This window comes from Bubalus kerabau, chromosome 2, assembly GCF_029407905.1.
Source record: "Bubalus kerabau isolate K-KA32 ecotype Philippines breed swamp buffalo chromosome 2, PCC_UOA_SB_1v2, whole genome shotgun sequence".
NCBI classification, from domain to species: domain Eukaryota; kingdom Metazoa; phylum Chordata; class Mammalia; order Artiodactyla; family Bovidae; genus Bubalus; species Bubalus kerabau.
Window position 1 is genome coordinate 99,799,721 of NC_073625.1, and position 14,866 is coordinate 99,814,586.

At 36.3% G+C, this 14,866-nt stretch overlaps 1 protein-coding gene across 11 annotated transcripts in view; it reads left to right on the forward strand.

Moving 5' to 3' along the window:
• Positions 1 to 14,866, forward strand: part of DZIP3 (DAZ interacting zinc finger protein 3) — a 125,594-nt gene that overhangs the window by 12,583 nt on the left and 98,145 nt on the right. For 8 of the 11 annotated variants that reach the window (XM_055568098.1, XM_055568103.1, XM_055568105.1 and 5 more), the window contains exons 2-5: positions 1,683 to 1,760; positions 2,486 to 2,587; positions 6,381 to 6,450; positions 9,181 to 9,336. In XM_055568098.1, the coding sequence (XP_055424073.1) occupies positions 2,556 to 2,587; positions 6,381 to 6,450; positions 9,181 to 9,336 (258 nt within the window). In that variant the 5' untranslated portion in view covers positions 1,683 to 1,760; positions 2,486 to 2,555. Of the gene's footprint in view, positions 1 to 735; positions 802 to 1,682; positions 1,761 to 2,485; positions 2,588 to 6,380; positions 6,451 to 9,180; positions 9,337 to 14,866 lie in introns of all 11 variants that reach the window. The other 3 variants (XM_055568099.1, XM_055568100.1, XM_055568107.1) reach the window with 3 other exon arrangements.

Genomic DNA, 14,866 nt, shown 5'->3' on the forward strand with positions numbered 1-14,866 from the left:
TTTGTATACTGAGTTTTTGAAATAAGACTAAAAGTACAAAATAATATACCTAGGAGAACTATATTATATAGGCGAGTTATGTAAATACTGACAGCAAGAAGTGTTTTATTAGGTATGGGCAGGAAATGGGTGTTAGAAAGCTCCATTGTAAATGAGGGAGTTTAGTGGAAGTCTGCAAATCTTTGCATTTGTAGTTTGATTAAGAAATATTAGCTAGCATTGAATTGTTAGAGAATTATCCTTGTTTCTCAAGCCTTTTTGTGTAACTGAGAACTGGTATATGTTACTGGCTCAGTCGTGTCTGACTCTTTGCAGCCCCATGGACTGTAGCTTGCCAGGCTCCTTTGTCCATGGGATTCTCCAGACAAGAATACTGGAGTGGGTTGCCATTCCCTTCTCCAGGGGATCTTCCCTACGCAGGGAACGAACCTGGGTCTCCCGCATTGCAGGCAGATTCTTTACCACGTGAGCCAACAGGAAGTAAAGTCACTCAGTCGTGTCCGACTTTGTAAGACCCCATGGACTGTAGCCCACCGGGCTCCTCTCATGGGATTTTCCAGGCAAGAGTACTGGAGTGGGTTGCCATTTCCTTCTCCAGAGGATCTTCCCCCACCCAGGGATCGAACCTGGGTCTCCCGCATTGTAGGCAGACACTTTACCATCTGAGCCACCAGGGAACAGGGAAGCTAAGTCAAATAAAGAATATAGATAGAATAATTTCTTTCTTTGTCCCAGAGCACCATGCTCTGATGTGAAGAGCTGACTCATTTGAAAAGACCCTGATGCTGGGAAAGATTGAAGGTGAGAGGAGAAGGGGACAACAGAGGATGAGGTGGTTGGATGGCATCACGGAATCAGTGGACATGAATTTGAGTAATCTCTGGGGATTGGTAATGGACAGGGAGGCCTGGTGTGCTGCAGTCCATGAGGTCGCAAAGAGTTGGACATGACTGAGTGACTGAACTGAACTGAACCATGCAATAGTTTTATGTACTTTTACTGTAATTCTTCCTCAGCTTGTGTACAGTGGGACCAGAAAGGGAAGCCAGTGTAACAGAGGGCAATAGAATTTGGAGACCTGAACCCTCAGTAAAAGAGATCAAATGGGACTGATTTTGGAAGAATTGGCTTTGGGATAGTTAAATTAGAGAGTAATAATAAAAGATGTAGATACGCTGCTGCTGCTGCTGCTAAGTCGCTTCAGTCGTGTCCGACTCTTTGCGACCCCATAGATGGCAGCCCACCAGGCTCCCCCATCCCTGGGATTCTCCAGGCAAGAACACTGGAGTGGGTTGCCATTTCCTTCTCCAGTGCATGAAAGTGAAAAGTGAAAGTGAAAAGTAAAAGTGAAGTCGCTCAGTTGTGTCCGACCCTCAGCGACCCCATGACTGCAGCCTACCAGGCTCCTCCATCCATGGGATTTTCCAAGCAAGAGTACTGGAGTGGGGTGCCATTGCCTTCTGCAGTAGATATGCTAATGATACTTTATTCCCCTTTAGTTTTCATTTATTTTGCCACAGTATTTTTTTTTTTTATTCTTTCAGGAAACACTCACAGCATCCAATGATATTTGAATCAGGAAATATGCAAGAGTTCTTCATATCTCTCATCTCCTATTAATGGAGATTCATACAATTTTGAAGAAAAGTAGCTAAATGTTATTTTTTCTATCTTTCTTTGAGATCGCTCACTCGTGTCTGACTCTCTGCGACCCCATGGACTGTAGCTTTCCAGGCTCCTCCATCCATGGGATTTTTCAGGCAAGAATACTGGAGTGGGTTGCCATTTCCTTCTCCAAAATGTTTTTAGACTAAATGAAATGTTGAGGCTTGGCAGAAACCAACATGATTCTGTAAAGCAGTTATCCTTCAATTAAAGAAAAAAAAAAAGATTGTGTTAAAGAGGTACTTCTTATAACTGGGAAATAAATTATTACAAACCATTTGGGAAGCAATATGCACCTAGAAGCTTAAAATATTTATGTCTTTGACCTAGGAAATCTATTTCTGAGGATTTATAGTAAGGATAGTATAGTATTAAGTATAGTAATCCCATTACAGGCAATGGAGTTTATCACAGTATTAATTATTTATTGAAAAAATGGGAAACACTAAATGTTTGACTATCAGGAAATGGCTAAGGAAACCACAGTCAATCAATTGTTATGTAGCCATTGAGAATGTTTACTAGGAGTATAAAATAACATGAAAGGTGCTTTTGATATAATTCAGTGAAGAAGCTACTGTGGTGTATTCCATATTCAATATGATTACAAATTGGTAAAATATACATGTGCTTGGACCAAAGTATATTAAAACATAGGCAATGATTTATATTATTTATGTTTAGATGATGAAACTATGTGATTTCACTCTCTTTTATAGCAGTTTCAAAATTTTCTTTAATGATTATATATTATTTAAGTAGTGGGGAAAAAGAATGAAATCCTCCTATCCTCCTACTAAAAGCATTACTTCCCTTACAGCTTTAAACAGCAGTCGTAAAAGTCAGTCTTCAAGCCTTGGAATAAGATTTGCATAAGAATATTATGCAGCATGGATTCTCTACCAGAAGAATTTTTTGTGAGGTAAGGGATGGGCTGACAAAAACCGACTGTAGGTGTTACAGTCTAAAGACACAACATTTGCCTTTCTCACAAAATTTTGAGAAGCTAGTGTCTTGAAACCCTTATGTTTCAAGACAACTTAACAGTTTTTTAGTAGAGGATGTAAACTGGGTAAAATCTAATTTTAAAAAATTTCTCTAAGAACTTAGACCCTGACTCAATAGCTAAGAGTTGATGTGCCATAGCTTGCCACACTGGGGACATTCACAACAAAGTAATGTTTTATTTATCATTTAACAAGCACTTAAATAGATTTGGGACTTCCTTGGTGGCTCAGATGATAAAGAATCTGCCTGCAATGTGGGAGACCTGGGTTTGATCCCTGGGTCAGAAAGATCTCCTGGAGAAGGGAATGGATACCCACGCCAATATTCTTGCTTGGAGAATTCCATGACCAGAGGAGTCTTGCTGGGTATAGTCTATGGGGTCGCAAAGAGTTGGACACGACTGAGAAAGAAACACTAAATAGACTTACATTCTGCCACACATTGTTTTGAATGCTTTTATAAACCTTAACCCATATAAACCTCATAACAACTCTAAGAGGGAATGCTATTATTTTTTCCATTTTATATAAAGTAGCGTTAGTATAACACAGAAGACTACTGAGTGGTTCAACTGGGCCTAGGCTAAATGTCAATCTCTCCCCTCCAATTAGGGAAAGTTCATCCTGCTTATACCTTTCCCATAAAATAGCAAAGAGCTGGTTAGTATTGGAGACCTCCTTCTCACCTTGCCCTATCTCATATAATAAGCAATGTGTTGTTTTTGCAAATATTTAATTACCTCCTTGACACTTAGGGAATAAGACTAAAATAAAATACGTGTACTTAGATAGCATCACTGACTCAATGGACATGAATTTGAGCAGTCTCCTGGAGATAGTGAAGGACAGAGGAACCTGGTGTGCTACAGTCCACGGGGTTGCAAAGAGTTGGACGTGACTTAGCAATTGAACAACAACTTAGAATTATAATATAGTCAGAAGATATATAAAAAGTTGTTTTATCTTTAGGCAAAATGCATGTGTAAGTATTATAGTAGAAATGCTATGCCTGTATATAGAATGAAACACTAATTGACGGTGGGGGGGGTTCAGTGGCTTTTTACAAGGTGACATTTGGACTGAGCTTTAAAGGATAAAGATAGCTTTTGATGAATGTAGAAGCAGGTCACATGGGAGGTTGTTTAGTGGAGGAAACAGCAAGAAAAAAGTATTTAAGATAAATTCTTGGGGAGGAGTTTGACTCCTGATGAGTTAGCTTTATTTTGTTCAAAGTTATGAGAAAAGGGGCAGAGGAGAAGTAGAGATAGGTTGAAGGTTTCTAATGATCACAAGGAAATATGTACTGTTAAGTAACATGGAGATCACAAAAGGAGAATAGTTTTAATGAGTGTTGAGAAAGTAAGACAGGACAGATAATGAGTTCAACTTTAGCTATGAGCAGATTGAGGTGTCGCTAAGATAGTCTTACGGAGATTGTCAAATAGGTGGATGGAAATATGTAGCTGTAACATCCAAGAACAATTAAGGTTGCAGATACAGATTTGTGAATCATTGGAATGGGTTATTATTTGAATTCATGGAAGTTTGCTTACTTATTTGTTTGTATATTCATACATTCAATAAATATTTGAGTGCCTACTTTATATCAGATGTTGAGCTGGAAACTTGAAGGTAAAAATAGTGAATAAGAAGAACCTGATTCCTATTTGAGGGTGTTTATTCGTGGGCATAAATGAGATTGATTTAAATAGAAAATGTAGTAAGAAGAAAGAGGGCTAAATATGGAACATTACTATATGCTATATATATATATTTCAGGTTTATTATTATAGCAAAATTTCAGCTTTTCCTAGCAGCAGAGTAAAGTACACAGATGGTAGAAGTAGCAGAAGAGCAAAAAAAAAAAAAAATACTAGTCTTGCACTTTATTTTAGCTTTGCTGCTTTCTAGTGTATGACTTCTCTGGGCATTAATTTACCCATCAATAGAATAAAGTAGATGCCATATATGACCACTGGGGTACCGTCCTGATCTAATACATGGGGAGCATGGTTTGATAATGTTAACATATGCAGTTCTATGTAAATATTATTAAAATAATATTAAGGTAAATGAAAGGAAGAGGGATAGCCAGTGGTACAAACTGATAAGTGGACAGCTGAGGGGCTAGGAGAAGAAACAATAGCAGCAAAGGATGTAGAGGTTTTCAAGGAGGGTTGGAATATATGATGTATAATGTTAAATAATGCAGAAAGGGTCACTAAATGAGGACCCAAGACAAAGCTATTGGAGTAGCAAATAGAATTTCATTAGCAACTTTTATTAGACTACTTTTAATGTTGTGGAGAAAGTGCAGATTAGTCAAGTTTTCACATCAAAATTTGTTATGGAACCGATGGAACATATCGAAGCTCATGTTCCACACTTTTGTTTAAGAAGTTCTGAAGTAGGGTTTGGACATCTGGATGTTTCCAAAGCTTCACAGATAATTTTAATATGCATTAAAATCTGGGACTGAGAACTACTGGGTTAAGGAATAAATGATCCTAAAGTGGAGTCAATAGGTATAATATACCTTTCAAGAACATTTTGTACTCTCTCAAACCTTAACAGGCTTCAGAAGACTGCTTAGTATTTTTCATTCCTTGATAACACAAATGCCTTGTGTTCCCTTTGGAATGGGGCTTAGAAGTGCAGGAAAAAATGGTTAACAGGTTTCTTTTTACCATGACATTTTAAAGGGCACTGACTCCTGTTGTAAAATATTGTTTGTGTGTATAAATCAGCTTTTGTTGTAATGTTCACTGTGTAGACAGTTCTGTACTGTTTATCTGCCCCAGTTTCCCCTGACAAAATCAGTTAGCACATAGTGGATGATAAATGATTGTCAGTCAAATGAGTATATAAATGTAAAGTGAAATAGGATATTTACAAAGTACAATTCTGAATAAATCAATTGTATAAAGTACAATTCTGAATAAATCAGTTGAGGTTTCTCTCTCAGTTTTCTCTCTGCTAGAATATAGAATTAAGCAGATTATATAAATCATATATGACCCTATGTTATGGTTCTCAGATCTTGTGTCATGGTTCTGTATGCAGGCAAAAGCAATTTTATAAATAAATTTTTGGTTCAATAAACAATACTGCATATGTTCACATTTCAAGTACATGTCAAAAGCAAAACTTGTTATTCCTTTCTACAGAAATAGTTAAATAATTTCTAAATATGATACTGTTCTATTTCAGTTACAAAAGCCACTTTGGAAAACCAGATAATTTTGATGCTAAGAAGCTGGAAAAAAAAAAACTATGTAAGATAGACACTTCCCAAACCTTAATTATTTTCATAAACACACACACACCTGCACACACAAAACAAAATATCAATCTTTTTTTTCCTTTACACTGAAACAGTGCTATAAAGTTAATTTTTCCCATTATTTTGATCTATTGTGTGTTTGTTAAAGATGAAAATTTTTTTACATCAATTTTCTGTTCTCTCTGCCACCATTCCAGTAAGGACTTGGAATAATTTCTTTTCTTTGTCGTGAGTCCTTAAAGAGAGATAGCACGTACCACTATTACCAGGCTTTGGTACGTATTGTTTACACTTTTGAAACTTTCAGGCAAAAATTCGTATGTTAAGAGTCTTTACTAATACAGGAAAAAATTCATCAAAAATTTTTAATTGTGTTCTTTGTAAGGAGATGCTCTGAATATACCTTTCTTTTTCATTTAAAATAGGGATCTTCCTCTGGAAGAGCAGGCTACAGAGGAAACCAAGAAAAAGGTAGACAAATCAACTGATCAACTGGTAAGAGAAAATTTAGTTAACTAATGTTGTATGAGAATAGAATACTAAATCTAATCAGTTTAATTATCTGCTAAAAGTTTTCCTACTTATGTGGTCATCACTAAATCTTTTTTTCATAATTGATGTTTGTGTCTCAAAGTTATTATAAACATCCATCCTCACTGTAAGTTAAAATTAGTAGATAAGTGAATTGACTTACCCAGAAACATCACAATAATCAGTTTTAAGATATCTCTTATTTATCCTTTTAAGCAAAATTCAAACAAGATGAACACTATACACATAGCAAGAAAACATACACAAAGAATTTTATTTAGTAAGAAATTTCGTTGATTTGTTTCGGAAGTTAATTCTTTTTCCTGTTTTTATTTTTACTGTCAGAACCTCCAGTTCTAAATGAATAACTTAATTATACACTAATACAAAGTGCTTGTTACCAGCAACAATAGACTTTATAGTAGATTAAAAGATACAGACATTTGTGAATGCCATATGTATTTATATTTAGTGAAGCCTTGATGAGAGATATTTGTTTGATAGATTCTTTTTAATGCAGTTTTTACTTTCTACATAGTTTTATACAATGAATGATGTCCACTTGTTAATAAAGTTTATAAAAGTTGTCTAGTAACTTAGAAAAATATATAAACATAACTATAGTATTCACCTGCATAAGGTTATTAAAATAATGTTGCAGAGAAAATACAACATGTACAAATATACATAGGGATGTACACCTGGACTAGGGGGACTGGATCCAGAAAAGCCATTTCTAGATACAGATTTCAGAACACATAGGCAAAGGAGGTAGAAAGTTTAAGTTGACTTTGGCTTAGATGCTAAATCTATTTTGCAAAAATAGATTGAGTACCAACTATTTTGACAACTTAAAAATTGTGTTTATAATAAGATTATTTAACAAACATGAAGCTTATAGTATTTCCTGTTGAAAACATTTTATTCATGCCATGATCTTACTTGTGTACCAATTTGATAATTAGTCTTAGATGATTCTGCAATGACTTTTGACTTCAGAATTGATCTTTACTTTGAAATACATGCACTGTTGACAATGATCATTCTTTGTAAAGGTTTGTTTGGTTATTTTTTAGAAGCTCTTTTTAATTAACATTTTGAAATATTTCAGACCTACCAATAAAATTGTAAGAATACAGTGAACACATATAGTCCTTACTGAGATTAGCAAACTGTTAACATTTCCTACATTTTTGCATGTAAATATAATGATGTGTACCATAAAATGCAAGATGTATTTGTTTGGTGTTGTAGGTGGTGAAGGAATCTCAATTTAAGACTCAAACCCAGAAGGGGAGGGGAGGAGGAGTAGTCCTGCATTGGACCTTATTTTTTTCTGGGTAGTTCCAGGTCTGTTAGAAACCTGAAGTCAGAGTCACCCCATACCAGTGACTGTTTTGCCTTCTCAGTGACTCTACATGGCCTCTGCAGTAAAAATGTTTCTATATACATAGGTCAGTGGCTGCATATTCATAATCCCAAAGTTTCAGCAGGGTGTAAGAACTGTGGTATCTTGTTAAGGTTTGAAGGAAGGCCATTATCCATCCGTTCCAGGACATTTATTCATTTCTGTTGCCCACTCGTTTCTCACAATTAATGTTAATAGAAAATTCAGCAAGACTTGACTATATAGTTATCAATTAACCATTAATTACAGCTTTATTAAGTCTATAAGGATCAGTTCCTGAAGTCCCAAGATTATTACTATTTATTCAGCTCTGACTGAATTGAGGTTAGGTGTAGATTATATTGTGCTAATTAATTATAATTTAAAGTATTACAACTGCATTCATTTTCAGATTGCTGTATGTAGTAGCTGAAGCATTAGTCGCATAATGTAAAAAGCACTATTGGAGATAGTTTTCATATTATTTTGTAGACTAACCTATTTAATATTTTAAACTTAGCATTTTTTATGCCTTTAAATGGACCAATTCACTACATGCTGTGTATTTCTCAAGGGCAGTCATTTTTTGAGGCTTAACTCACATTTAAGCCTAAAATCATTCATGTTTCCCATCCTGCCACAATAAAAAAAGATATAATTATCCCCATCTTTGAATCTATGCTTTGTTATAACTTATAAATGCATTTATAATGGCCTTCCCTAGATTAAAGCTTCTTGAGTTTGTTTTTTGTGTTTTTTTGATTTTTTTTAAATTTTATTTTATTATTAAACTTTACAAAATTGTATTAGTTTTGCCAAATATCGAAATGAATCCGCCACAGGTATACATGTGTTCCCCATCCTGAACCCTCCTCCCATCTCCCTCCCCATACCATCCCTCTGGGTCGTCCCAGTGTACCAGCCCCAAGCATCCAGTATCATGCATCGAACCTGGACTGGCAACTCGTTTCATACATGATAGTATACATGTTTCAATGCCATTCTCCCAAATCATCCCACCCTCTCCCTCTCCAACAGAGTCCATAAGACTGTTCTATACATCAGTGTCTCTTTTGCTGTCTTGTACACAGGGTTATTGTTACCATCTTTCTATTAATCTTAAACTTCTGGTTGTGTTTTACATTCTTTGAGAACAGAGAGAATGTCTTTTGGGGATTTTCTGTAGTCTGTCAAAGTGATCACATATAGCATGGAAAGGTACTTTTAAAAAAATACGTTAACTGGTTTTAATATTGGAGTGAATAAGATCATGAATAATTGTGTAAATTTTAAAAAATGTTGTCTAGGACAAACAGGAAAAGGACACACCTACTGATCTTGTTCCTGTTAACCTACTATTAGAAGTGAAGAAATTATTGAATGCAATTAACACTCTACCAAAAGGTGTGGTTCCTCACGTCAAGAAGTTCTTACAAGAAGATTTTTCCTTCCAAACTATGCAGGTAAGATAATAATTTGGTATTTGGGGCAGAAGTATAGCTCTCTCTATATGACACACTGTGTTCCTTTACTGTCACACTACTGTCATACTCACACCACTTCTAACACTAAATATGTGGGTTTAGTCCCACACCAGTCAATTCTCCAGCATTCTCTGGGTGTCCTACAAGTCACTTCAGGTGTGACACTATCTACCTAGAGTTAGCATCCAATCCCACAAGTTAAGAGCCCAATTTAAGACTACTCCCCTTCAAATGCCAATCACCTGTCCTCGATTTTCCCAGTACTTCTGACTGGCTGGCTATCCATTGGCCAGTCAGTGAACACTTGTATACTCAGCCATGATCCCTCTTGAGTGCAGTAATTTGCTAGAACAGCTCAAAAAACTCAGGGAAACACATTTACCAGTTAATTACATGATAAAGGATGTGATTTATAGAGGATACAGCGGAACAATCACATGAAGAGATAATAGGGCAAGGAAGGGTCTCAAGTTCAGGAACTTCTCTCCTTTTGGAGTTGGGGTTCACCATTCTTCTGGCATGTACAAACTGGAAGTTCTTCAAACCCCATAGTCTTAGAATTTTTATAGGGACTTCATCATGTAGGTATGCTGATGTATTAATTATTAATTTACCTTCCAGCTTCCCTCCCCTCTTTAGGGGTATGGTGCTAAAAGTTCCAAATTTCTAATCATGGCTTGATCTTTCTGGTGCCCATGTATCTGTCCAGGATCCCACGAAGAGTTACCACTTTAGAACAGAAGACACTGTCTTCCCTGTCATCCAGGAAATTCCATGGGTTTTAGGAGCTGTGTGCCTAGAACCAGAGTCAAAGACCAAATATTGGCAGGAACTGGGGACAGATCAATATTTGTATTTCTTATTACTTTACAATGACCCTTCATCCCTCCCTCCCGTCGTTTCTCATTCTCTCCCTCCCTTTCTTCTTTCCGTCCTCTTCCTTCCCTTTCTTTCCTTCTTTCTTTACCGTAACAGTGACACTAAGTTCTTGAAACTATTTTACACCTTATGAAGGGCTTTGGTTTCAGTTTAGACTTTTATTAATTAAATAAAGTTGATGCTAGCCTTTCAAGAATAATAGCAAGGATGTGGGTTAGTAGCTTATAAGCTGTTACTAGCTTATAAGGTCTAGGGTTGAATTCTAATAATGGGCAACATACTGTTCTGGAAGAGGGAACTGCTTTAAGTTTTCCAAATTTGTAAAATGCTGATGGCTTTTTAAAAATATAAAATATAAAGAAAATAATAAGACTTCTAGATTTTTAATGAGATAAATATTCTAGAGAATAGATTGTTGATTTGCATCTTATAGTTTTTCTAGATAATTTGTGAAGCTTTTGACACAAGATAGCCATTAGTTTGTAAATTAATGAAATTTCCCAAAGTTAAAGAAAATGATTATCTACTCTTCTTTGTGACAGTTGATTGGGGGAAGGAGACAGAACACCATAGGTGTCCCGAAAAGGTCAGATTTACTTTTTCTGTGCAAGAATATATTATTAATTATTTCCATGAAACAAATTAATACTATTATGATTAAAAATTCAAAAAAGCTCTAAAAATATCCAAAGACTTCATGTACAATTATAACCTTAACTGAGGTAGTATACCACAAATATGAATTCTGGTTTGAAATTGATGGAATAATGCCACTTTTTCCCTCTCATCTTTTGAAAATCACCTAGAGACCACAATATGAAATAGAAATCAGTAGCCTTTATTATATAAACAATAGACAATTAGAAGGTAAGAATGAAAGAAAAATACTTCTGATAGCAACAAAAAAGATAAAATACCCAAGAAAACACTTAAGAAGTACACAAGAAATAAATTGGTGTTTCTCAAAGTTTTTTATAAGCCACTTACATGAACCTGTTCTGACCCTGATACTAGTCTCAGAGAATGAAAATCTCTGGGGGTAGGTCTGGGAATCTACATTGTAGCAGGTACCCCGAAACACCTATTTTTTCACATTTAAGTTTAGAAATCAATACTACATTAAAACAATAAGTAAAAATTTCAATTTCTAAGACTGTATTAAAAAGTAAGATGTGAAGACCTGAATGGGAAGCAATAGATATAGGAAGACACAGTGTGATAGAAATGCCAATTTGCCTGAAATTAAAATTTACAAATATCACAAAATTCTAAGAAAAATAACAAGAGGGTTTTCTATTTACCAAAGCTAATTCTAAAGTTCAAATCAGAAATTTAAGGAAGAATAGCCAAGAAAATTATGAAAGCATTGTAGAAACAAAGGGCTGGGAGTTCGCCCACTTTGATGTTAAAACTTACTATGAAGCTCTAATAACTAAAAGATTGTGTTACTTGCTCTTGACTCTACAGATAAGTCTGGAAAATAGAAGAGAAATTCCAGAAGTAGACCCAAATATATGCAGGAATTTTATGTATAAGATAACAGGAATTGATAATACTAAAGGGGAAATCAATCAATCAGCAGTCCCAGAGGGAGATTTTAACACAGCTGTCTTAATAAGTGATAGAACATGAACACAAAGCTAGAAGAACTGTAGCAAACTTAGTCTAATTTATTTGGTCTATTTATTTATTCATTTATATATATGTAACATTGAACCTAACAGTGACAAAAATGTATTATTTTTAAATACACTTAGAATATTTACAAAAATTGACCGTGTGCTAGTTCGTAACAAGTCTCATCAAATTTCAAAGAATCAAAACATGCAGAGCATGTTCTCTAACATTTGTACAGTTGATTTAGAAATTAGTTCAGTTCACTTCAGTTCAGTCGCTCAGTCGTGTCTGACTCTGCGACCCCATGAATTGCAGCATGCCAAGCCTCCCTGTCCATCACCAACTCCCGGAGTTCACTGAGACTCACGTCCATCGAGTCAGTGATGCCATCCAGCCATTTCATCCTCTGTCGTCCCCTTCTCTTCCTGCCCCCAATCCCCCCCAGCATCAGAGTCTTTTCCAATGAGTCAACTCTTCGCATCAGGTGGCCAAAGTACTGGAGTTTTAGCTTTAGCATCATTCCTTCCAAAGAAATCCCAGGGCTGATCTCCTTCACAATGGACTGGTTGGATCTCCTTGCAGTCCAAGGGACTCTCAAGAGTCTTCTCCAACACCACAGTTCAAAAGCATCAATTCTTTGGTGCTCAGCCTTCTTCACAGTCCAACTCTCACATCCATACATGACCACAGGAAAAACCATAGCCTTGACTAGACGAACCTTTGTTGGCAAAGTAATGTCTCTGCTTTTGAATATGCTATCTAGGTTGGTCATAACTTTCCTTCCAAGGAGTAAGCGTCTTTTAATTTCATGGCTGCAGTCACCATCTGCAGTGATTTTGGAGCCCAGAAAAATAAAGTCTGACACTGTTTCCACTGTTTCCCCATCTATTTCCCATGAAGTGATGGGACCGGATGCCATGATCTTCGTTTTCTGAATGTTGAGCTTTAAGCCAACTTTTTCACTCTCCTCTTTCACTGTCATCAAGAGGCTTTTTAGTTCCTCTTCACTTTCTGCCATAAGGGTGGTGTCATCTGCATATCTGAGGTTATTGATATTTCTCCTGGCAATCTTGATTCCAGCTTGTGCTTCTTTCAGTCCAGCGTTTCTCATGATGTACTCTGCATATAAGTTAAATAAGCAGGGTGACAATATACAGCCTTGATGTACTCCTTTTCCTATTTGGAACCAGTCAGATATACAAACTAGAAAATCATCGTTCCTAAATTAAGATATATACCTCTAATCTAGTTAATCTAGGGGTCACAGAAGCCAGCACATTGGACATTAGATATATTTTGGAACTAAAATATATGAAAAGCATGTATCATAATTTGTGTTGTTAGATAAAAGCTCGGAGAAGGCAGTGGTACTCCACTCCAGTACTCTTGCCTGGAAAATCACATGGACAGAGGAGCCTGGTGGGCTGCAGTCCATGGGGTCGCTAAGAGTCGGACACGACTGAGTGACTTCTCTTTCACTTTTCACTTTCATGCATTGGAGAAGGAAATGGCAACCCACTCCAGTGATCTTGCCTGGAGAATCCCAGGGACGGGGGAGCCTCATGGGCTGCCGTCTATGGGGTCGCACAGAGTCAGACACGACTGAAGCGACTTAGCAGCAACAGCAGCAGCAGATAAAAGCTCTGCTGCAAGGATTATTGTAGCTTGAAATGCATATAGTAGAAAAAGAAGTAAGGTTGAATACCAGTCATCTAAACAAAATTCAAGAGTTTAAAGAAAGAACAGCAAATTAAAAGCAGAGTTTAAAAACAGAATAAAGATAGCCAAATCTAATGAAATAGAATAAAACAAATGCCTGGTAAGAATGTGAAGAAAAAAGGCAAAGATAACCAAACTCATAAATAAATGAACTTGAAAGCTTCAATACAAATTCCATAGTCATCTATTTTGTCTGAAGGGGATTAAGAGATACAGACTTACAGCTGTAAGATAAATAAGTCAAGGGGATATAATATACACCTAAGGAATATAGTCAATAATATTATAACAAGTTTGTATAATGATGAATGGTAACTGGTGTTATTGCAGTCATCATTTTATAAGGATGTCATAAGAAAAATGTCAAATCACCATGTTTCACCTGAAATATGTTTATTGTAAGTCAATACAGAATTCTGCTACTTACAATGGCTGCCTGGGTTGGTTTCAGGCAATCTTCTTTTGAGAACTAGAAAAACAAGGCAGAATCTTTCTTAGTAATGATTATTTGTGCTTTTCTTACAGATCACTTAATTCAGCTAGGGATTGAGATGATTCCAAGCTTCACTTCTGTTCTATGAAGTGTCTGTTTGTGGCTTACCCTTTGTAGCAGATACTGTCGGTGCCCTGCCCATATTCCTTGGCCCCTTGAATCCTTTCAGTATACTCTGGACAGTTTCTAATTTTCAATATCTACATTTCTATGCTTCAGGCTTTTTTTTTTTTTTTCCTGAAACTGTATGCATGCGTGCTTAGTCACTCAGTCATGTCCAACTCTTTGCAACCCCGTGGACTGTAGCCCAGCAGTCTTCTCTGTCTATGGGATTTTCCAGGAAGAATACTGTGGGCACGTTGCCATTTCCTAGGATCTACCCACCCAGGGATTGAACCCACATCTCCTGAGTCTTCTGCATTGGCAAAAATATTCTTTACCACTGTGCCACCTGGAACTGTAGAAAGCTATAATTCTCACAGAATTTTAGAGATCTCAAGGAATTAGTACTCTCCCTGACCTCAGAAAGCACACCATCAATAAGCCTTGGGAATTACTGTATAAAAAATCCCAGTTCTCTCTCTCCTTAAGTTGAATAACACTGAGGTTGAATTTTTCAATGGTTTATGTTATATTAACCCTAGTGAGCCACTGTGGTAACTAGCTTAATAACACACCTGTTAATTTAAAGCCTGCTTTCTCTTCTGTGATTCCCTTCTTCACTCCACTACCATTGTTCTCTGCACCTGTCAAATAAAGTACTTGCATTCATATCTTTGTGTTAGGGTCTGCTTCCAATTG